The sequence below is a fragment of the Phaenicophaeus curvirostris genome, chromosome 22, assembly GCF_032191515.1.
Source record: "Phaenicophaeus curvirostris isolate KB17595 chromosome 22, BPBGC_Pcur_1.0, whole genome shotgun sequence".
Taxonomy (NCBI): Eukaryota; Metazoa; Chordata; class Aves; order Cuculiformes; family Cuculidae; genus Phaenicophaeus; species Phaenicophaeus curvirostris.
The window spans coordinates 5,663,670-5,688,389 of NC_091413.1; the positions used below are offsets into that span (position 1 = coordinate 5,663,670).

Sequence of the window (24,720 nt, forward strand, 5' to 3'; positions counted from 1 at the left end):
CCCTCATTTCTCCCTGGCTCCATATCTTCTCCCAAGGGGATATTGGCTCTTCTGAAACCATTGTGTAAATCAGAAGGCTCAGCAATGGCTCCTATCTCCTTACTCAACCATGTGCCGTCCTCACTGGAAGGCAAGTTCTTGCCATAGTTGTCCTTAAGGAACAACTTCATCCCAAGATGACAATTAGTTAGACATTCCTAGCTTTTTCACTAACTTGCTTTTTATCTGTAGGGAAAGTTGTTTCCCTTTGCTGCACTTTGATACTGTGATAAGAGCTGAGTTTAATCCCAGATTTCAAGATTCAAGACATGCTGAAAATTAGTATATAGAATATTTTACTGGTTTTCTAAAGACAATAAGCCAGTATTGCCTATTTCTTTGCACTAGCCTTGACTGTTTTCATCCTGCTCTCCTAGAGATCTTCAGTACAAAGACAATTCTAGCATCATAGTTTACAGCTGTAGCTAACAAATTCCTTTGGCACCAAACCCTTTCAGAAGTGATGAGATGCCCTGCAGAAGGTGTTGCACTGCCCATCTGCAGCCCTCCTTATGTGACAGTATCACTGCTTACATTTGGACTTGCTTTGCTTTGCTTTACAGCACAAAACGTTGTGGGGTCTTAATGAGGGCTCCGATTCCCATGCTCTGAGCAAAACACCCTACTCGCCCCACTCCTCTGCAGAGGTTACGTCCTCCACAACTGCCAGCAGAAAGGACACAGTCTGCGCTCCTGCTGCCATGCTTCAGAACCTGACGTCCTAGCACTGCAGGACTTCAAGGCACAGAAATCAAGGGAGATAGTCACATACACCCTCCTCTCAGCTCTGTGGCATGCTGGCACATTTCATTCACGTAAGCACTGATCAAAACTCACCACGTTCCTCAAAATATGTAAATCAGTGGATTAGTACTTGCCCAAAACAAGGGAAGATCAGAACAGGATTAATATGAATCACTGTTCCTCAAGTCCAGAGGAAGCTACAAAGATGATCAGAGGGCTGGAGCATCTCCCATATGAGGACAGGCTAAGAGAGTTGGGGTTGTTCAGCCTGGAGAAGACAAAGCTCCAATGAGACGTTATGGTGACCTTCCAGCACCCGAAAGGGCTACAAGAAAGCTGGGGAGGGACTGTTTGTAGTGACCGGACTAGGGGCAATGGGTATAAACTGGAGAGAAGCAGATTTAGACTAGATGTAAGGAAGAATTTCTTCACTGTGAGAGTGGAGGGGTTGGAACTGGATGAGTTTTAAGGTCCCTTCCAACCCAAACTATGCTATGATTCTAAGTCCTGCTTCAGCCCCAGTCCCTAACATCCACTATTCCCCAGAGTAACCATTAGAGATATTGGCAGAGCATTAATCTTGTCTCGTGTGTGTGTCCCAATGCTGATGCAAAGAAACAGACAAGAAGCAATTAGACCCGTACAGCCCATCATACAGCCATACTACTAACAGTTACACTTGAAAAGGAAAAAATCCTCTCTGTAGGACAATATTAGCACGCTGAGACTGGCCAGCCTGTGGGCAGAGATAAATGCTAGAGCACAGCTAGGATGTCACTTAAGGACACAAGTGAGAGACAGACATGCAGAAAAATTCAGACAGTATTTACTGCAGAATTAAATAACCTAACCTAAAACTATTTCAGTATCCCTAAGTGCACATTCACTACCGAACTTGCTCAGATAAACACAGGAGCTCACTTTGAAAGGTAAAAAAACATCAGTTCACTGCTGGAAATAACAGGAAAAATGCCTTTAGTGTTGTTCCTTAAATATTTTTTAAGGACAGTTCACAGAAGGGAGGGAGCTCCCAAAACCATCTCGCTCTGCCCAAATACCCTTTTTCCCCCTTTGCTAAATAAGAGTCCTCTGAAAGCTACAACAGCTCCTGTAACTTTAAACCTGGGCTGAGATCACAATTTTAGTTTGGACCAAACAGAGTGTGGAGGGCGGGCCTGGCTCCTCTTTGATGACCACCTTCGGCATGCGCCCACCCCTTGGCTAAAGAAAACAATGCTGACTCCCCTCAGTTTAATTTAGCTGTCTAGTGATCATCTCAGAAAGCCTTCCCCCTCTAGACTACAGCAGCTAAAGGAATACTTGGAATATCGAAGTGTTTTTTGCAGTGATTTCTTTGTGATCTCAATTCTCATCTGCCTCAGAACTCAACCAGAGTTGGAATCCATCTGGTCTCAGGATTGGAAAGCTATTCTCTAAGCAAAGATGTTTATTAAAGTTCAACTCTTCATCTTCGTTCTCGGGAGCGTGCCCTTCATAGCACTTGCTGAAGAAGGTAAGAAGAAACTTTGGTTAAAATTATTTCCAGTCATTTCCTGTAATTTAACAGTTTCTTTGCTTGCTCACATGCAATATACTTGCTCTGCTCTGTTTATAAAGGTTTCTTTTGCATTCTTAAGCTACTAGAGGGCATCCTCTATGGCTGCAATCACAAGAGGGACATGTCAGAAGTTTTCATATGAGCTGAGTTCTGCTCTGTCAGAAAACTTTTCTCTGTGCCTGCCAGGCAAGGAGAACAGTGCAAGCAGTCAGGGAAGGTGTTACAACAGCCCTTGGAAACGCCTTCAGCTTCACTGCAATACAGGCAAAGACGACCGCAAGCAATCATTTAGTTGTACTTGACATTTAGGCGGGGAAATTATGGAAGTTAACTCATTAATCTTTCAATTTAAGAGTTCAGCTTCTGTTCTTAGAGACATTATAATTGCCCAGAGTTTGAGCCTTACCAGGGTTTTGCTATATTCTGCTTAGCCGTAAGGACTATATGCAAGCAAAAGAAACTAAAATAGGAAAAGTATTACCCAAGATACATGTGAAAAGTGTTCTGTGTCTACTCAGAAGTAGTTTATTTGGTAAAGTGTTTCTTTTGACTTTTATTAGGGAAATGCAAAATATATTTTCAGGTAAAACAGATGTTCAAGCCTTTTTAGAGCAAACGTAGAGGAGTGATTTATTAGCAGTAAATCAGAATTACCCTGATCAGTGAATGATTCCAGGAACGTCACATTCAGATTCAGTCTGCCTACGTAGTATCTGACTCATTACGAACGGACTGGCCATCAGGCAATGTGCCTGATGTACGCGCAAACAGAAAGCATGCTCACAGTGATGAAATGCAGCTACTCTTGCCACAGAACACGTTCCAAAACCTAGAGCTCTGAAAACAATAACCTGGAACTTGACTCACTGCTCTTCCAAAGCATGAATCTCCTTGCCTGACTTGATTCTGGGGACCCTACCTGAAAACAGGACCTGATTTTGGTGTGGTGACAAGTCAGTATCATTCTGTGGGCAATAATGGAGCTCTATCAATATTCTGTCTGTGTGGTCATTGGTTTGAAACCTCTAGCAGGAATTCCTGGTGTTCCCCGTGTCAGAATTTGAGGCTGAAATTTTGGAGTTCAAAATTTCACAGAAAATCTAAAATCAACAAACACTGGGCAAGTCCCAAATACTGCTTTCTAGGCTTTCTCTGGGTAAGCTCTTAGGGCTCACCGGCCAGCTTATCCCTAAAAAACCATCAATATTAAAAGCACTAAAGTTTAAAGCCATTAAAAATGAGGCAAACCCCACCACAATTTTATAGAATTACCTCAAGTGGTTTCTAGGATACTGGAATTACAGGAAAAGGTCTTTCATATTAAGGCTTTTGGGAAATTTTTAAGCATTTTTCAGCTGAGAAAAGTCGTCCAGCAACAATCAGACTGAAACCCTATTAGAAAGAAAAATGCTAAAGTATTCTCTGCTTGCAAGGTTCTACCTCTGTTTTATTACTTTATTATTTGCTTACTGAGGCAACATTTCCTAATATGAAGCCTTTCCCATGTCACAGTTATCATTGCAGGGGAGATCATTTATTGGCTTGTCACATAACATGAACAAAAATTAACATGATTGATTGTTAAACAAGTAACCACACGTCACTTGAGCTGTATCAACTGTCCACGTGCCTGATCCTACCTGGAGGCAAATACGAGATTATAACTCCTTATGCAAGGTCTCAAAATTAAGCAGGTTCATTCTAGGTCATGTTATTCTCATCTGCTTTGGACTAGATGTAAGCACAGGGACAGGATAATGCAGATGAAGAGTATTTATACGGTAAGAAAGGAAACTGAAGTTTACAGTCAACTATGAAGGGCTAAGTTTTCAGTTTTTCAAAATCTCAAAATCATAAAAATCCTATTTCTCATAATTACAAGAAAGGATTTTTTTCAAATTACCCCAACTCTTTCACTAGTTCAGTGACAAAACTGAACATTGAAGTCAGGCAACTCTAAACTCTTCTGTAAATCAAAATGTGTAACAGCTTGTAGCAAATAAACAACCAAAATGAACAGTCACATGAGACAGGAGCCGGTTTTCTACTAAATAAGTATGATAAAGCCTTTCACCCCACATCTGAAGGCATCAGGAATGATCAGTGCACTTGCAAATCCCACCCCCGCTTATCCCCAAACTCCAGGGTCGGAATCTTGCTTTCCATGTCCAATAACCCAAACTTAATCATCACAAGGAGAAAGCCTTGCTACTGGGTCTCAGCAGGTCTGTAAATTAGTGACTATTTTGCAGTGTCTCATTTAAGAGACCAGCAGAAAGTTTCCTTACCCCTTCATTGTGAAAGCAGAAAGGCTCGCCCGTCCAGATCTCAAAAAGTTAGTTTTTGAATCTGTGTAACTTTACAAGGAAAGGAAATTGTCCTGTTTAAATGTTCACAAGCAGACCTTTCATTAACTCAGGCAGCGAAAACTGTAGACAGAGACACCAGATTCTCAGCTCCTGCAATTCAACGGTTTCCACTGAACCCATGCATTTACCACAGCTCTAGTACTTGTAATTCATCTGGAAAAATAAGCATCTCGGAATCTAGAGACATAAAAGAGCATTTTAGTAGATAAAAAAACTAAAGGAAGGATAACCCACAGCATGCAGGCTCTTGGGCTCCGACAGAAGCATGCAGTGTTCCCTCCTTGTGTCATTTGAGGCAAGCCATACATGCATGTGTACCACAGAAATGACTACTGTTTGCCCAGCTCCAACATATGGTCTGTCTCAGTTGCACGTTTCTTTGTTTGCTTTTTGTCTGGATGTGGTCAGGGACTACAGGATGGGTTGCCAGGTCCTGTTCCCTGCATGCCAGATCCATGCGGCAGACCAGCAGCCTCTAAATGGGTCTCGGAGTGGTGTGCACACAGACCGTACCCTCTGTTAGAAATCACGCTGCAAAGCTCAGAGCTGTGTGTGGTGCACAACTGGCTGCACAGCATTTCAGAGACGTACGACTGGGCATACAGGTATGGTGGGAAAAATAAGTCACAGATTTACTATTTATTTCCAATTCACTGGCCTAGAAGCCTGGCTGAAGACTCTCGAAGGAAACAAATTGTGATGCTGTGTACATTCTCATGTTGTTAGGACTTGCTCATATTTTTCCATCTTTCTATTTGTTGATTACATCCAGCATAAATTGCAACAGAATAATCCTTTGTGAGGGCTCGGTCCTGCTCTGTATGCTACTGCAAGCAAACACATACTATTAGGAAGGCTTGTGTAGTATATGAGCTGCTGCTAAATCTGTAAAGGGGACACACTTGACTCCAACTGCACATTAAAATGCTTTTATGACTCTGAAACCCATCCAAGTATTAGCTAGTCTGTTATTAGTTAGAATGAAAGTCAGACTAAACATATTTGAATGGATCTTGCTTGCGGTGTGGCAATATAAAGCCACCAACCAAAGATCATTGTGCGAACAAAATAAAAAGCCTAACCAGCTTCCACTTAGTGTTTAGCATGCAAACAGTTCTGATGGCAGATACAAAGGGTCAGTAACCTTCATCAAGGCAGTTGTGAAAGGGCATACGGCAACAGCCTCAGAGTTTTGGGAAGGAAGTGATTCAGGGAAAAGATTAGTTTATTACTGTATTGGAGGTCATTTCTTAATTCCCCTTGTCTGCATTTACGTATCCCAAAATTTGTAGACATATAGTCTGCTTGCTGCTGCACACCCCGTAAAATCTGCTGATCATTACATGATATTTTGTACTTTTCTCCTTGTTTTAGCTCCAACACTCATTCCTTGTCAGCATGCGGTGATAAACACACCACTGTGACACTGCAGGGTTGGGTGCACCTACAAAATGATGGAAGAGATTTACACCTTGATCACAATTCCAATCTTGTAGCCCCAGGAAAACCCTTACTGCTCAGAAAAAAAGCAAAGAAGTTGCTAGTAAGAATGCAGATAGTTGCCACAGGATCACGGGGAAGCAGATGTCAGTGGTTTTAATTCGTATTCATAGGATAGTAACTCTGAGGTCAGACAAGAAGTCAGAGATCGAAACAGCGATATTAAAAGCATAAACCTTAGAAGACTCATTTCTAGCTCAGCAAGGAATATTTTAAATTAGTATCCCATAATGACTTAAATAGTCTCTTCCTTCTCAAAGTCTATAACTCAGTGGTTGACTTTATCAAGCATAAGAGAAAGCTCAGTGAATTACCACCTTTTCCTCCTGTGGCTTTGCATCGTATCTTTGGCTGTGGGTCATATACACATAGCAAGCACTTCATAGGATCATAGAATAACCAGGTTGGAAGAGACCCACCGGATCATCGAGTCCAACCATTACTAACTTGAAGTGCAGTTATTTCTCTACATAGATTGTTTTGCTTTTCTGTGGGTATCCTATTATATGGGCAATGTAGAATATCGTAACATTCAGAAGAGATAGGATTTTCTTCAGAAGCAGCTGAGCTCTGGCACTTGGCACAGTAGATGCAAGCTCTGGTTTTGTTCCTTTGGCCAAGCCAGCTGCAGCAATAGGAACCATCTGCAGTCGGGTGGGGCGACCAAAGGAAATGCTTCTGACAATTCAGCAGAATGTTGTCATCATGAGCTCCATGGAATACCTGAGCAAAGTCAGTCACACTCTAAATAAGGCTGAGCTAAATCCTTCCTTGTGCATCACAGCCATTTTTCAACTGGCAGATAATTTCCAAAGTTCACAACTGGCAGACGCTTTCCAATGTTCACAGCATTTTCTCATTCAGCTTCCTTCACTTATATAAAGCAAAGTTGTCAGTTTTTGTACAAGGAAACTGCATAAGCATTTCAGGGTTTAGACAGACAGTACGTACTTCCTCCTGAACAAAAAACCTAGACAGTTCAACACATGCCAAGGCACTTTTTATCATGGCATGATGTATTACTCTGACTTCCAGAAAGAATTAACAGAAAGAAAATGCCAGTGCTGTGGCCCCAAACAGGCTACGGATTTCACAGACGGCAGGAATTTTGCAGGAGCCACGAGTACAAATGAGAATTTCAGTTCACATTATGAAAATTCCTTGCCTTTCCTGAAAATTTTAACTGCCCAAAGGCTCAAAAGCCAGAAGGCAAGCCCCAGAATCCACTATAATAGTCTTCAAAACCTCAAATTTTCAAAGTAAAGAAAAGATTTGTATCCTGGATTTGGCAGTGTTGAACCATTTAAAAAAAAGACACTAGATGTTTTCCTTTTTAAAATACCCCAAGACGCTTAAGTAATTATAGAAAAATAATGGAAAACTACTTTCAGAGAAAAATAGCTCATGAGGTAGGTTTTGGACCTGACTGTGGAATACGTTTAAATTGAGGATGAAGCCAAATAACAGACAAAATTATATTTGAAACTACAGAGCTGCTGCTGAGACATCATGTATTAAAATGCAGATACTTCAACAAATCATACATTTTTGTTAAAACTTCCCCCACAATGACTATAAGTCTTCAATGAACAACAACAGAATGAGATTCCAATAACGAAATACTGACTTTAAGACTCGCTCTGCTCATTCTGAGCAAAGGTTGCTTCCTCAGAAAGGGAATTCCTGTATCAGGACATAAATGCTGAGTAAAGTATGGCCAAACCAGGACGGCTAACACAGATGTACATGCAGAGTCCTTCAGACAACACTACTTGGTCTGTAACTGTTCAGGAAGCAGATACTGAAAAACATCAGACAACTCCAGATGGTCAGCTCAGCAAAATCTCCAACAAGAGAGTGATATCTCCCAAGTGACCCATCCATCCCACTAAATTCTTCCCCTTGCTCTTCTAGAGCAGCATTCTACTAAGCACCTACGTAACACAGCTGGAAAGGATGAAATAATTGATAAGATATAGATAAAAATAAACTTGAATAAGACCAAAGCTTTTGTTGGACAGTTAGCCTACTAGTTAATTCTTTTAGCTGTTAAAAATAACTGAAGATGCTTTGCTTTTTTTAAAGAGCAGCAGAGGGGCGACGAGCAATAAAGATTATTTCAGTTCTTGCTGATGGGAACCATTTCAGGTTCACCATTTTTACCTACTGGTTCCTTATCACGGAGATGGAAACTCATTCTACTTTGAGGGCTTCCTATTTCAAGGAGTAAGCTAAAATACAGGCTTACAACTGCCTTTGCCCACTAGTGTCCATATTTATTCAGACTGTTAGGAAAGAAACAAGATCCTACAGCATTTTTCATCTTCAAAAGTATCTTTGTTGGCTTTGGAGATACCTGAAAGAAATGGTAATGAACAGTTTTACAACTCACTCTTCTTTCCAACACAACCACTGTGCTTTGAAAACAGCCCTAAGAGGTTTTTCTAGTAAACTGTCACTCTGTCCATAACAAGGAGTAGTGAGCTCATCCTCCCTTAAGTGGGTCATGGGATGCTTAACCACGGGATGTTTTCAAAGCAATATTAAACTTTCAAAGACATCGCATTTTCTCCTGGTGTGCGAAGTTGCAGCCTGATAGTGGCGGGGGACTTTGAACTGAAACGCACCCAGCTGGAACTCTGGCAGAAAGAGATGCAATGATTAATTCACATCTGCAGCAACATATAGGGGCAAACAGAAGAGGCCACCATGCTGATTGGAGACAATTCTAGCACTGTTTTTATTTACATCCTCCTCTAAGACAGAATTAAGAGCATATGCAGAAGCACTACTTAACCCTGTGGCTCTTGCTACACTTGGCCCACATCAGACGAAAATAAATGCCTGAAGCACACCTACCCTTATATCCCATTGACATTCTCCGATGTCAGCGCTGCATGCACCTTCTACTGGGTACAGGGAAAGAAGTTAAGTCCAATAGTTGCTCTCCATTTCATTTCAATATTTTTTACTTTGACAAAAAGTCATCTAGTATCAAACATTTCTTCCTACAAACACGGTACACTGATAATTTGCCTGTATGAGTCTCCTTTCCACTTACAATTTTGGGAAGGCAGCAGTACCAAGGATGACCCAAATCTCAAGTGAGCCGAATTGCCTTCTAGAAGTATTTATCTTTCCCTACAGACTATAAAAGAAGATAAGGGCAAGCAGACACCTCATTTAGGCACCTTTATTAAGAACCTAAAATTAGGCAAGATTGATCTGGGCCACCTCCTTTTGTCAATCACTGTGCACAGAGGGCAAATGCACAGAAATAGACTCTCTACGTCCACTCACGGCCAAGAACCCGCAATAACGTTACCACACAAAGAGTAATCATTTAATATTTCTCTGTGACATTCACTAGTCCTCTACACCTTTGTTCTGTGATGTTGATCTGTTCTTGCCTTCACTATCAGTTAACTCTTCACAGCTGAACACTATTGCCGTGCCATGGTATAAGAGCTTCTCTTAATAAGCTGCTTGCTGTTAACATACAAAACTTGTACCACTTTCTACTTGGTTTTTTTCCTCTGTGCTTATTTTGCAACTAGTGCATAAAGGATGTTTTTCCAGTTCCAACTAGAATACGAGGTAAACTTAGCCCTACACAATTCATGTTGTTGAGCTCTATTGCTATTTCTTCCTTTACATTTAACACTTATATAGCATAACCCCAATATTGTACTTTAAAGACATTACTGTATAAGCAAAAAATAAATACTATAAAGCAGTGTCACATCTTAAAAAGTCCTGACATTTAGAAGGTGGCTCAAACAACACACCTGGAAGTCAAACCCCTCTATGTTGCCTCAAAAGAACACTTTCAGGGATGCTCACATGAGGTACTTCCATCAAAAATGACCAAAAAATATTATTACCATCTAACTTATAAATATGATTAACCCTGGCCTATTCTAGTCTTTCCTTGGATTATAAGGTGAAATTTAGGAGACAGGCTGGCTTAATTAGCCACTATATTAGACCTCATGTTGGCATAATATGAATATACTTTCTTCATCTGTTAGTGCCTGAAGTACGGCTTGCACATCCTTTTGGCTCTTAAATAGAAAGTGTATCTGTACTCAGGCTTATAAAGGTATAAAAATATAAAAGTCTATTTACTTGAGCAAACATGGAATTAGAAATCTAAGTTTAGATTGGTGTTTAGCCTCTCGGCAACAGGACCAAGCTCTTAGCCTTACATTGCTAGAGACGGATGAAACATTTTTTGTTTGGTTCAAAAATGAGTTTTGGCAGCAAGGAAAAATATTTGCAAGTTTCCAGTAGAATTCAAATGAGAGCTTCAAACACACAGAGGTTCTTTTCCCACATCAAATCATTCATCCTCTGTATGAAAAGTTTCCTTTAAAGTGCTAGGGTGCTGGTTTTAACTAATTTCAAAATTAAATATTGGCTTTTCCATCTGAAGTAGTATTTTTATTTTAAAAGAGGCAGTTAAAAATGAACAAAAGTTAAATGGAATTCATAATTAAAGAAAAATAATTTTCAAGTGGTACATGAACAGCTGACCCAAAGTGATTCTCTTCTTTTTTCACTTTTGATATCAAGCAAAACACCCATTCATTCTAATTTCAGTCACAGAAGAAAAATCCTGCTTATTTGTCTCTATATCCTATAGAACACTAGTAGGGTGCATTTAGGATTATTAAAGTCTTACATAATAAATAGTCTTATTATTTGGAACTAGTCTTGCAATTAAGAAATAGTCTAACTTCAAATGCAGAGGAGTTTTTAGGTCACTAAAAACCAGGTGAAATTAATAGAAGCAGTGTTGAGACTTAATAAACCAAACAGGTCATGAATATTTCTCTTACATGAAATATTCAAACAGTACAATGAATCCATTTTTAAATAACTCATGTGAATAGCTGTCCTCTTCCCTTAAAGGGATCACTGCACAGCACTCCCCATCTACCACTTACTGTTTACCAAATCACAGAGGTATCAGAATGTCTTGCAGAAAGAGAAAGGATTAGGTGTTATTTTCATAATTAACCTGTTAGGAGCTGACTGTTACCTTACACACATCACAGGCAAATGATGGGAGGGCATCCACGGTTTTCTCCAACTTCCCTAAAATTCTCCATATTTTGAAGAGAATGAACAGGGCTCTTTGCCACATCCTTCAGTCACCACTGCAGTATCTCCTAGCAATAGCTCGGTGTTACACTGAAACACTATAAATTGGATTTGAAAGTAGAATTTTTTGTCCAAAGATTTGTTTCGGCAATCAGAACAAGTTGGATGCAAAATCTGAATCCAGGAAAGAATATTCCAGAAGTTTTAGGGTTTTTTTTGCCTGAAGTTTTTGCTCAGGACAATGTCTATTATTAGCTTTTTGATTAAATTTAAACCCTGGTATCTGGAATTAGCAGAACTCTCAAGCCCCAGGCAACAGCATAACAAGCAGCCTCACGGAGCTTTCAAATCACAGTGAATTAGAAACTCCCAAGAGATAGCACACTGCATTAACACCAGACCATGTATGGTCTGAGTTCTATGAATCAGCAGGAAGCTTAATCAAACAATACTTATGTTTTCAACATTTTCCCAATACTGCCAATTATCTTCACATATCCAGATCTTCTGTCTTGTTGCATCTCATTTTTCCTACTGATAAAGTCTGGTTCCATTTGTAAAGAAAAAGTATTGTGTGAGCCAAAACTTAAGTGTCTGTTATACCCAAAGAGCACAGACGACAAACGGGTCTAGAGGAGAAGAGGAGACCTTGAACTGTTACCTATAAAACCTCACCTTATAGCAAAAGTAAGGTTTGCAACTTTAGACAAATCTTTGAATATAATTGTGTAGGAACGTTTTCCAAACTATAGCTACACCCATGACTGTTAGTGACAATTCCAAAAATAAAGATCACAGCTGACAGAGCTTCCCCCCTCACCAGTGGAGGTGCAGATTAGACATTGGGAAAAATTTCTTCACCAAAAGGGTTCTTGGGCACTGGAAGAGGGTGCCCAGGGAAGTGGTGGAGTCATCATCCCTGGAGGGGTTTAAAAGACTGGTAGACAGGGTGCTCATGATATGGTTTAGTAGTGGACAGGTATGCTTGGCCTTCATGGTCTCAAAGGTCTTTTCCAACCAGATCAATCTATGATGGGAGAAAGCTCTGACTTTAGAAATTTGAAGATGCCTGAAGGAATTTATCCAGATACATAAGCTAAAGCTTAAATTGAAATCATGGGTAGTTGCAGCTGCCTGGGGGGAGGAACCTTTTCTTGGACAGAGTGCACAGTAATCAGTATATTTCAAGAAGGTGCCATGATTAAGTGACATGCCCTTAAGCTCTTTGTCCTACAGCTTTGTACCAGAGTGCGGCAGAATTCTAAGTTAATACCAAGGATTTTGCAAACCTAAGTGCTCAGGGTCAGGGAGACTGAACACTACATAGATCTCATGTTTTACAAAATTCAGATGCCAAAGTAGCCCAAACACATGGCTACCAAATAAAATTCTAACTTATTTTCTAAAATTTTATTCAGCAAGCTCAGTTCTAGAAGGAGAAGAAAGCACAACAATAGATTTCAGAGACAGAAATGACACAGACTTCGAAGAACTACCAACCCTGGTGAGTCTCATTCTAAATAATAGTTCCTTTAGGTTACTTTGATCTCATATTCCTCGTCTTGTCTTGCGGTTTAGATTTTGAATAATCACTATAAATTATAAGGAATAACCTTGACTTCTAACAGAAAAGAACAACTAATGCCAATGTTTTTGCTGTGCAAGCAGTCAGGTTGAAGGCAACTGAGTTGAAAGCGGTTGTGGCAGTTCTTCTGTACTGCAAAAAGCGTTGATAACTTGCTTATTCACTGCCATTTGCCTCTTTTAATTCAATATCTCTCAGTGAAACAAAACTGGTGAACTACTGTATAAATAACACCACAATGAAAAAGGCAGGTCTGTGTTATGCTGCAGTTCTCTCCTACACCTCCCGGAGTCCTGCTGAGAGGTCATCTGATCCAGACAGCATCTAGCAAGGAAGACGAATCAGCTTGCTTTGTAGTTTTTTCCTCATTGTCTAAGTCAAAGAGGGCAGGTGATTGCTAGAAAGCATCCACAGGGTACTTGATAGACCAGGAAATTTAAATGCCTATTTCATGCACACAGATGGAATGTACTGAGGCTTTCTTTTCCTTCTTTTTCTCCTCAATTCTTGTAGTTGCCCACAGGACTACAAAGTGTAACAAATCTCTTGGAGTTTGGACAGCTAATGACCACAGAAAGTGCAATTGTCCCAGCTGAAGATGGTGATAACTCTACTGGTTACGAAGCTAACACAAAAAATGTCGATGGTAAAAAAAATCCTTCATTTCTATTTTATCATATTACAGTTCTACTGTCACCTACTAAACACTAGCTGGAAAATACAAATACCAAGTTTAAGGTGTTCTCAAAGGTAGCAGTGCTGATTTTAGAAGGGGAAAAGTAAGATACCTTAAAATGACTCCTAAATAATCCTACTAACTTCATGAGAGATATGTGCTGACAAAAGGAACAGCTATACAGTTTTGTTCACCAGTGCACTGGCAGCTCTACCCCCACGGCAGGCAATAACTGAAGCCTTTGCTTTCTTTTCAGAGTATTTGAACAGAAATCAAACAGCTCTTCAGAAAAACACCGGGGTATTTTTTACCAGCTCAAAGACTCTCAGTGCAGAAAATGTAACCGTTACAACCTCTCGATTGGCTCAAAGGCTGCCCTCTTGATTCCTGCCAAGTTGTCTGCCTTAGCTTCCCTGGAGAGACACAAATCACCGTTGTGCACATATAAATCAAACTGCACCCACATCCATGCAGCAGGCATGGAACAACAGACTGGTGAAAAAGGTTGACAAAGTGCATTCTGACATCTTAACCTGATGCCTGCTTAGCTGTCTTCAAGGCAGCTTGTCTCTGATCGTGTACAGAGAATGTACGGGCACAAATAACTGGGAACACGCTCTATGTGGCCTCTTTTGGACCAGGATTGTTCTTAGTAGTTTACTCTTGTGCATACCTGTAAAGAGTTGGAGAAAAAGCATCAGTTTCTGCTCAGATATTCCAGTCATACAACAGCATCAATGACCAGGCTTAAGTTTAATGAATTGCTTAAAAATGGTCAGATAAGCCATTATGAGAAAAGGTCTTTTTGTTATCCAAAAGCTGGTCTGGAAACTAAATGCAAGTTTAGCATGGTGTCTAAATAAATGAAGAATGCTTTCTCCAATGTATGTGAACAGTAGTAGCTGTTGCCAGCAGATTCTCAGCATGAGAGAAGCAATGTTTAGCAGATCTGAATTTTAGATAGAGTTTTCAGACTTTGCTTAAAGAATACACTAAAGATTCAGGATGACATAACTCCGGATGGATTAAAAGTAGCATTTGTGTTTCATGTTTCTAATCGGGACCTAGCTACAAATTCAAAGAATTAGAAAAGTGTACTCATCAGATTTTATACAATCTTACACACAGAAAAATCTACCTAAGAAACTTGAGGAGCTTTTAAACTGACAAAAAGCTTTTACAAATAGACAAAGAACAGTTCAGCAAATGCACCAAGAGCAAGGCAGAATTTCATCAGCATAAAACTGTCTCAGACAATTAAAACCCAATTTCTGTCTTAATTAAAATTATTTTATACCAGATATATACTTTTTGATCTGAACGTGATCAGACTTAAGTTTCACAAGTATATATTATACCATAATCAGTCACTTTGATTTTAATTTCTTTATTACTTCAGAGAGCTCCTTGCACTCATCAAGCTCTTAATTTTCTCACGCCCAATCAGAAGAACAGCCTATTACACAACCCTCAAACCATTGTGACATAGTTGATAAAGTCTTCCTTGGATATATATTTATAAATTGGGATGCAATACCCTATATAAAGCAGAGGGATTAAGTAATTACTCTCTTTCTGGCTTTACAGGTGGACTGAGCGAGGAACCAGAGAAAACTGAAAAAGGTATTAAATAATTTATTATGAAGACAAGGGTGAACTTAACAGCCAGGCAATACCCACCTGGAAGCCACTAACTGTGTCCATGCTATTCTTTAATAAACATTTTGGAGGGAGACACTGCCTGCTCCCTGCTCCTCCGGTTCACCCGATTACTGTCCCCACAGCCACATCCACACAGAACCCCCCAGCCCAAAGGCACGTTTGCCCACCTACAGGCCACCGAGCCTGCTGAACTTCCCAAACCTACTCCAGAGTTGACAAGATAAGGACACTTCCCCCAGGTAGTGGGAAGCAGCAGAAGAGTGGTAGTTCTATCCGTAGCCTCCTATCAATGGTATTAGAGAGAAGCATGCTAATATGCCCAATTTCTTCTTTCAGGTGGTCTGGAAACAATTGCACTGGTTGGAATAATTATCGGAATCATAGTCGCAGTTGGAATCCTCGCAGGAATAATCATTGCTGTTGTAAGGAAGATGTCAGGCAGGTACTCGTAAGTAAATTGCTAATCAGGCTTTTCAAAGCATCATCTTCTGAGCAAGTTCACAGGAATCGCTTTGCAAATTTCTAATGCATCTGTTTGGACAAACAAACCTATTTTCACTTCTACAGTGCCTATTGACTCAGCAAGGGCTGTCAATGAGATGTGGGTGATCTAAACCCCCACAGGAAAGTGCATGCTGTTAGAATATTCATTAGGTGCCTGGAGTTTTATTATCATGCAGAGGTAAAAGTCACTGCAAAGCATTACAGGACCAACTTCTGGAAGTGCTGGATAACATTTGTGGAAGCTGTTTTGGTACCAACAAGATTAAGTGGTGCCATGCTAATCTGAAGTGCTTGACAAACTCCAAAGTAGTAAGAAAACCAGCCTACATTTAACAAATACTATTTGCCCAGCATTAGGAGAAAGCAAAATATGAACTGCAGAGAGAAATAAAGCAGTGATAGAGGAGACAAACAGAGGGAGGAATAAAAGATCACATAACAAATGTGCTTGGGTAACTGTGAACAAGAAGAAAATGCCTGTTTATTTGTTTTACAGGCCCTGAGAACAGTTGAACCAAGCAACCATGCCATTCTATGCCAGAGAATACAAGTGCTTCTTATTTTATTAGAACTAAAGACTATTCCTGTTTTGGTGTGAGAAGATGATCCATGGAAAATATGATCAAAGCACTCTAGATCTATGGTGATCCCACACAACTCTAAAGATTTACCCCTGCCGCCACTACAGAGTATGAACGTCTCAGACTTTTTACTAACCACGAGTTTACTGGAAGAAAGAAGTGTTATGGCAGTAAGAAAAAACCCAGCAGCAGTAAGATTTAGATCTGCAATGTGATTTGCAGGTAATATACGCTAGCTTGGTTTTCAAATGCTACCAAAAATTATTTCACATTAAATTTTATGCATTTCTTCAAAAAACATACCCAGAATCAAAGTGTTTTGGGCTGGTTAAGCGCTTTTAACATGTTTATCTACCACATGATGTATCAAAGAGGAGGAATTAGCTTCAGAGAGAACCAATTATTTACAAATTTAGAAAATACTGGATATTGGAAGCTAAAATCTTTCCACTATTGATACAGATATTCTGCTTTTAATACTTATGTTATTACGTGGCAAAATGTGGTAGGCCCAGCTGGAACTGACCTACCAACTGAAAGCTTGCTCATCCGACTGTCGCACCAGGAATTTCCTGTCCTCTCTTGTTGCAGAGACATGCAGGAATTGAAATACACATCCTGAATTAAAGGGTGCTTGGAAAATACCCAGTTTTGATGGGTCACTTTAACCAGTTACACAGCACGCTTTAGAGCTGACATGTAGAAGCTTTTAAATTAGCGTTTTAACATTTTTATTTCTTTGTAACTGTCTTATTTTCTAACTGAATGCTTGGCTTATTTGAGAATGTGTTTAATGCTAGATCAGAATACGTTAATGAGGTATAATGCACCTCTGGACTCCACAGCTTTTCTATGGCACATTTAGTGCAGCAGTACCCGACTGCACATAGCTCAGAGCAAAGGCTTTGTACATCAAGTGGCTGCAATGCATCATGTTTGGTGTAAAAATGATGATAATCCTTATGGTCAATAATTGTTAAACCATCAATTTACCTAGATCTGTTTCTTTCATGTGCCATGAACTATCATACCAATCCAAGCTTTGGAAATAAAAGCAATGTAAATTGTCTTATTTTACAATAATTGTTCTTTATTTACTTTAAAAAACTTATAAAGTATTTTATATTTCCCTCAGTTTTAAGTTATTTTGTTGTCTTGTCAGTGCAGTGCCTACAACAGACTCATTTGACACTGACAAATGAGACCATCATCAACACAAAACACTATTCTGCCAACATGAAGAAACAGCAACTGCTGCAACACCAATACATTTAATATTCTGATTATTCACACTGCCTTGCTGTCTACAAATATCAACTGTAGAACATCCCAACCAGCATCAAGCAAGCGTCAAGAAACAATGGCTTCTTTGTGAAAAGCTCCCTCATTTTTTTATGTTTTTATGAAGAACTGAAGAATTTTTAATTCCCTTTTATAAGTTTAGTACGTGCTAGAAGTATAGACTAAAAATCTGTGCAGAGGGCATATTCCATATGCAAACCACTGCAGTGTTCTGTGGGTGAGCTTTCACTGAGTCAAGTTATCTAGCTTCCCATTCCTAGTTCAGGACTTCAAAGGTAGGTTGAACACTAGCTGTGTGGGTTTTGGTAGAATTTATGTGGAAGATGGGATCTTTTCTGCCTTGCAAGAAGTCAAACAGCATATTGTCCTAGGGCAAATACTTCTGTAAGTTGTGATGAATGATTAGTATATTTGCTGGCGAAATCAATGCCCAAGGTCAGGAGACTTCCTATGCATGAGAACACATCAGGAAACAACAGCTCCATACTTTCACCAGCTGGCCAGGTTTGATTTGTACACATAGGGAACAGCATTCAATATATCAACACTTGCTTTTAACTTAAAGTCCTTACTCCTGATCACATTCATTCCTTTATAGTTAGTAACAGCAATGTTCCCTTCTGCAGCTTGGCTTTGAATCATGAATGTGGCTCTCCCCAACAGACAAGCAGGCACCAGGCTTCCTGTGAGGATGCCAGATGTCTATATTTTTTAGTGACATAGTTGTCCTCTTGTATTTGTGTCTGTGGGGAAGATACACAGCAGCAGCCCACTGAAAGCAACGGCTTGATGCATCAATATTTATAATACTTCTAGGCATCAGCACAGCAAGCCTTAAAGGAATTCTTCTAAGGCCTGTTTTCACTAAGAACAGGAAGTGTCAGAAAAATTCAAGTAAACCATCAATAATTAAGAATAAACCAGAAGAATTACGGAGATCTCAAGCTACTCATATATTTTAAAAGTGTTCATTGATAGCTAAATACCAATTAAAATATGCAGCAATTGCTTTTAAATGTAATTACTCACCAATTTAAGAGCACCCGCAGTATGTTATTGCGAGTATCTTAGTCACATGTTCTTTCATTAGAAACTAAATATAACCTGCACTTCAACACTTTGTGTAAAGTTCTTGGGTTCCATCATCTCAAGCCACCATATGATTCAGGAGAGCAAGCGCTACCTCCAGCCTAGGAGAGTGCGATACACAGATCGAGCGACTTGTCAATGGTTATAACCAAAGGTAGAGGGAAAGCCACCAACCCAAGAACCTTTAAGCATCAGTCTTGTCACAGCTTCATATTAGTTCAAACAAAATGTCTCCCATTATGTTTTATGGCAACATGAACCTTACCATTCTTTAATATACAATGGCAACAAAGGACAGGTAAGCAACCTGCTGTATCTACCAAGATCTCTCAGGTCAGAAGTAGCCTCTGTTTTCGATAATAAACTATTCCATCTAAAAATTTCTCCACCATCTGAAGTTTTGCAATGTAGACACTACGGAAGCACTGCCATATAAGCTTAAGTCATAACTGGCCTAGACCACACCTGAATACTATTGTTATATCTATTTGTACTTATCTACATAATTAGATATTCAATTAACCATACCTATCCTTTTCCAGGCAGCTTTTTTTAACCTAAGGTATTAATGATTCTCAATTTGTCAGCATCTAGATTTCTTAGACAACTACTGCTGGATACATAGACACCATTACCTTCTGTAACCTGACACTAGGTGCCATAATAAGCTGTCTGAATTAGTGCTTTGTATGTTTTGCACAGCTGCAGCATGGAGGCATTTATGTATAAACAAACCCAGCATCACGCTAGCCATGTGTCTTTGTCCAGGCCTTGTGGATTTAGGCACCAGACCAAACCCACAGCTCCCCCTGCTCTGCAGCAAACAGTTGGACTGCAACACAAGGATCCCCATTCAATCATGTAGCTTGTTCCAGGCTGGAGAAGTCAGATTTTCAGACTCTGGTAAATGCTAAACTGGCAAGTGTCTCAGCAGGCAAGGAGTGCTGCACATTCCATGCATTTTCAAGGTTGCATTCTGTTTCCAGAAAGCAACTGGCAAGGACGATCGATTTTAAGAGTTCAAAACTGAACCATAAACAGCAATATCCACAAAAAGAGTGAAAAGTGGAAGGAGTAGGAAAAGTAGAGAACTGCAAATCATTGTTTTCACTAAAAATTAGCTTTCATCTACATTTCCAGATTGAGCTAAAATGAAACAATGGGCTTATGCACCTGTGGGGGTGATCCCAGATGCTAAGCCACATCAATATTCAGATAACTTGCATAAGGGGAAAAGAAAATATCTTAAATGTGTTTTGTTCTGACAGGTTAGAAGTTTCTCTCAAAACCACCATCTGTTCAGAGTCAGGCATACAGTGGCTCTAGGTCATCAAACTGGACCTTTCCCTGACCTACGCTTCAGGTTATCATAGAATCACAGTTCTCAAGTGTTCTCTGGGATCCCACAGCACAAATACAAGGATGAGGAACCACTCACTTCATCCTGGGCTGCTCTTGCAACATTAGAATGTTCTACTGAACAGACAACCTTATTTTTTAATGCTGTCAAGACTCCACAAAGTACAAAACATTAAGGCTTGAAGTTCACTTAAACACCCTTGGATATGGCCAAGCTATTATTTTCCAGAATAACCCTTAAAACCGTTTGAAATAGGTTCTTCAATGGATAAGGGCATTCCCTTAAACCACTGCAAGTTTTATCCAATCTGAAATAAATAAACAAGTTTTACAGATAAATGAATACTGACTGGGACAGAAGGGTAGAAAAGTATTGCTCCTCAAAGCACTCAAAGTCAGATCCTCCCTCTAGAGCAAGTCCATTGAATCAGTAAGTATACACAGACAGATTCTTCTAAAAAGATTTATTTTTTTTAAGCTTACTTTTTCCTTAACAAGCTAGAAATTCATAAGAGATTTCAAATCAAGCTCACTAATTTGGTTCAATGAGAACATAGCTTTCAAAAAAAATAGGCTTCTGAAAGGTTTCTACAGAGTCCACTGTAACTTCTAGCAAACTGCACCAAGACTTAACCATACTGTCAGAGAGGATGAGCTTCTCCAGATAAGAGCTGCTGAGCTTCTCCAGATACGAGCTACTGAGCCACGTGCTGGTTCTGTCAGACCAGAATTTTATTCATTGCAAGCTCCTCTCAATGCAGTAGCTACAGGCCATTAGAAAACCAGATGGCTTTGATGATTTCTGCCGAGTATCTTCCAGATTTTGACATGAAGTACAGACCACAATCAAATGCATTCTTCCTGTAATATGCCTCAAGATGCACATCAGCAACATAGCTTCTTTGTGCTTACAGTTATATAAAACCCCACAATGTGCTTCTTCGCAAATGAAAAGCTGCTTTTTAGTCAAAAAAGATTAAGTTGACAGCAAATACTTTTGCACTTCTCCCCATTGCTAAATCTACCCCTTAGCAAAATTAAAAGGCAAAGAAGTAATTTTTCATAGCTGATCTTTCTGAAGGCATCATTAATTACTATGCAGTTCACTAAATAAACTTGAATCTTTGTGCTTTTCATCAAATTTAGAACTGGAGTATTTTTCTTCTGAAATGGTACAGCAACACTGGTATTAACCAGGTTTAGAAGGTAATGCAGGAAGAGGCTGTAACAACTTGCAGTAATAACTACGCATAACATAACACATGCCAGCTTCTTTCTTAAAGGAATGTCCTCTCCTGTGCACTTAGCATTGATGCAATTTTCTGAGAAGTGACAGTCATTTGCAGAACTCTTGTTTTCCTGCCTACACCTAAATAAACTGTTTACACAGAGAATTAAGAAAACTCCACTTCCCACAACTTTGACATAGCTTTAGAAATTGATGGTACAAGAGATTTTGACCCAAATAGCCCTTAAAGATAAGTTGTGTAATAAAATATAGCTTAATTCAACAGGCAGCCTTTGCTTTATTAGTAAAGCAGTGAAAGAACTTGCATACTGTGAGACACTGCATAAAGTTACCTCTGTGATCTAGAGCTGGCCTTAGTCCAAAGAAACTAGTCCTGGCACTAAGATCTGTCTCTTTCAAAGAGACAAAACATTAATGAGATTATGAAAACATACATTGTTATTAGCCACAACTCACAGAGAGGCAAACCCTGCCATCTGTTCATTAAAACCTAGAACTGCTGAACTTAAGAAATGTTTAACTCCTAATTATGAGGTTACTCCTTGAAAACAGCTTTCCTAATGGATTTTTCTAGCTCATTTTGTCATGATTAATAATTAGCTTACTTCCACAACAGCCATGCTTGATTGACTGAGTGGAAAGTAATAGCAGTATCTGAGAAGGTAAAGCATGCTTGAGTTTCATGCAGAAGAACTCAGCAAGAAGGACTTAGGATTTGATATACTTGACAAGAAGCAACATATAAAGAAATACACAAGCAGAACACTAAGATGAAAGACTTCTCACCACAGGCTAATAATGCAGAGGCATGATGGCTGCATGCTCAGTAAACTGTACCCTAGCACCAGCTAGTGGCAAGAATTACTGAAGGCTTTTTTTACGAGAAAAACAGACAATGGTAAATAAAATAGAAAAGCTTCAGATTGTTATATATTGCCTCCCTAGCCATCAAGCCAGAGTTTATTTTTAAAATGCTCCAAAGAAAAGCAGTTACAGATATTTTCAGATTGTGCCTCCACCACCTATACAGCTCCTCAAATGTTTTTTACTGATCGAGCTGCTAGAAGTTGGAAGTTTGTTTATGGATAGCACATTACTCCTTATTCTTGAGTCTCAAAAGGTAGCAGATGTTTGTGACAATAATCATAGAATATAATCCATTACAAGTCACAGCATGAAAAATACAAAGATTCTATGAAGCAATTTTACTGCCTCTTTTGGTTTAAAGAGTCCTAGATAGATCAATAGATCACCTAAACAGATCAGTGTAACTATTAGACAGCTTAACAACAACACTCAAGTTACTTCAAGGAATTCCAAAAGCAAAGTGTATATTTTCTAAATGATTCATTATCACAAAATTAACATATTATTCAAGGATACACTTAAACAGATTAACCAAGCATTTGACACAGCTACTGTTACATTTCCACTGTGTCTTATTTGGATCCCTTGTGTGGTTGTTTGTTCTATTCCTATACTAACTTTGTCAGGTTAGTACTTATTATTCCACCCACAAGCTAGTATTCATCACAGGCATTCTCACCTTTACCTGAAGGAGATCTAGAACATAGATAATAGGTTTGCTGTCAAACATATTTTTATTATGAATTTATTATTGACTCAGTGCAGTATATTGGAAGCTTTTGATAAGACTTCTAGCAGGCAGAAGTACCCTACCTTTTTCCTCTCCCTTTTCTTCCAAGCTTTATCTTTCCTTCATATTACTTCTGTCACTCTGAATTCTGGAAAGAAAAAGAATCTGCTGCAAACAAACAGAAACACTACACTGTACAGTACTAAATAAAAGCTCATATATATATATACAGTAGTGACACAGTTTTAAAGGACTTTTTTGGTTAGAAGTTATTCCTTTAAAGGTCTTGGGGAATGTTTTTAACTAAAAATTGCAAATACCAATCCTAGAAGGGACTATGCACCGATTTGTGTAAGAATGGAAATAAATACAATACAGATGCAACAGCACATTTACCACCAGATAGCTGACATAGTTGAGTAAATGGCTTTGGAATACCTGTGGAGAGACCAGCGCTACACACAGGGCATGCTGATAGTAACATTGCAACTGTTAGTTACCGAAATTACTGAGAAACTAACAGCGCTAGACGAGTTTTCTCTCCGTTTTTGCAGTCATACACATAAGAGGTACATTTTATACAGATATTGAACAACTTTTGCAGTTTTCTTCTCTAAGGACTTTGAGTGAAAAAATGAGCTAACATTTTAAATTACCGACCAACCTAAAAGCCTATCCTGCGTTACCAAACAGCAAACTCTTTAAACATTTAGATTCTGTTTGCACTCAATGTAACAGTTGCGCTTAGTCTTATTAACCCACTAAAAATATAATATGGTTTGTCTTAGCATTCAAAATTCTTCTACCACTTATCAAATAAACCTTCCAAGGACCTATGAATTTGACCAGAACTTTTTTGAAAGTATTAGCTTTTGATAGCATAAAATTATAACCTGTATTAGTAGCGATTAAATACACAAAAGCAAACAGCTGAATGAGCTACCTGAGAAGACTTTCTACTTAGTCCAGAGCTCCAGCTTTTTAAGAGTCCCTTCTTCACCTACAATATAAAAGTACAACAAAAAGCCATCAATAAATTAAGTAATAGCCATTAAGAGCAACAGCTAAACAGTCTTCATAAATTATTATTCAGCTATAAAGAATTTCATGCTGACTTAACAGTTTATTTTTAAATATTAAGGACGGAAATTAGATGTTTGAGGAAGTATAAAAATTTAACGTCTAGAACCCCATCCACTAAAACATTGTTCAAGAATAAACACTTAATACTAAAGCACATTAAAAAATCTTTGTATAACCTTCAGTTAAGCCAAATATAAACCAAGAACATAATCCCAGCTATACCTTCCCACCTTATCACTATGCCAAACCAAACAAAATCTGCAAAAACAAAAGAGAGACAGCTCACTAAAAAAACCCCTTACCTTCACACTCTAATCTGCAACTAAAAGTAAATATAAGCTTCCACCATGTCTTTTATAGGGACATCCTCCAACCAGCAGCAGGGTGAATCTTCAAATTGAGCCTCTGAAGAGCCACTACAGCCTTGACCAGGAAGGAACAGAGAAGCAGCACTAGTAGTTGATCAAAAGCCTTCACTCCTTTCAGCTTTAAATGAGGAAGTAAGCATTGGTACTGTAGAAATAAAGTTATAAACATAAAATAAAATGAATAAACTCAAAGGAAGATTAAAATATCAGTGTTTTGTAGTTAGTTCTGTTTGTTTGTGGGTTAGCTTGTTGATACCTGCCCTGCCTGGTTTACTCTTAGTAACAATGCTTTCAGAATAGAGGGCAGAAATTAAAGAAGGTAATAGGCTAGTTTATTTTTTCAAATGGG

At 39.0% G+C, this 24,720-nt stretch overlaps 1 protein-coding gene across 3 annotated transcripts; it reads left to right on the plus strand.

Annotated features, from left to right (window-relative positions):
* The first annotated feature begins 1,933 nt into the window (after positions 1 to 1,933).
* PDPN (podoplanin) lies at positions 1,934 to 24,511 on the plus strand. 3 transcript variants are annotated; one of them, XM_069874999.1, is made up of 6 exons: positions 1,934 to 2,296; positions 12,735 to 12,820; positions 13,415 to 13,547; positions 15,165 to 15,200; positions 15,576 to 15,687; positions 24,364 to 24,511. In XM_069874999.1, the coding sequence occupies exons 1-6, from the start codon at positions 2,227 to 2,229 to the stop codon at positions 24,389 to 24,391; spliced, it is 465 nt and encodes a 154-aa protein (XP_069731100.1). In that variant the 5' UTR covers positions 1,934 to 2,226; the 3' UTR covers positions 24,392 to 24,511. The 3 variants fall into 3 exon arrangements, with proteins under 3 accessions (XP_069731100.1, XP_069731101.1, XP_069731103.1); XM_069875000.1 differs by lacking the exon at positions 24,364 to 24,511 and adding an exon at positions 16,240 to 17,458; XM_069875002.1 differs by lacking the exon at positions 24,364 to 24,511 and adding an exon at positions 16,240 to 17,458 and having other exon boundaries at positions 1,936 to 2,296; positions 15,576 to 15,681.
* The last annotated feature ends 209 nt before the right edge of the window (positions 24,512 to 24,720 follow it).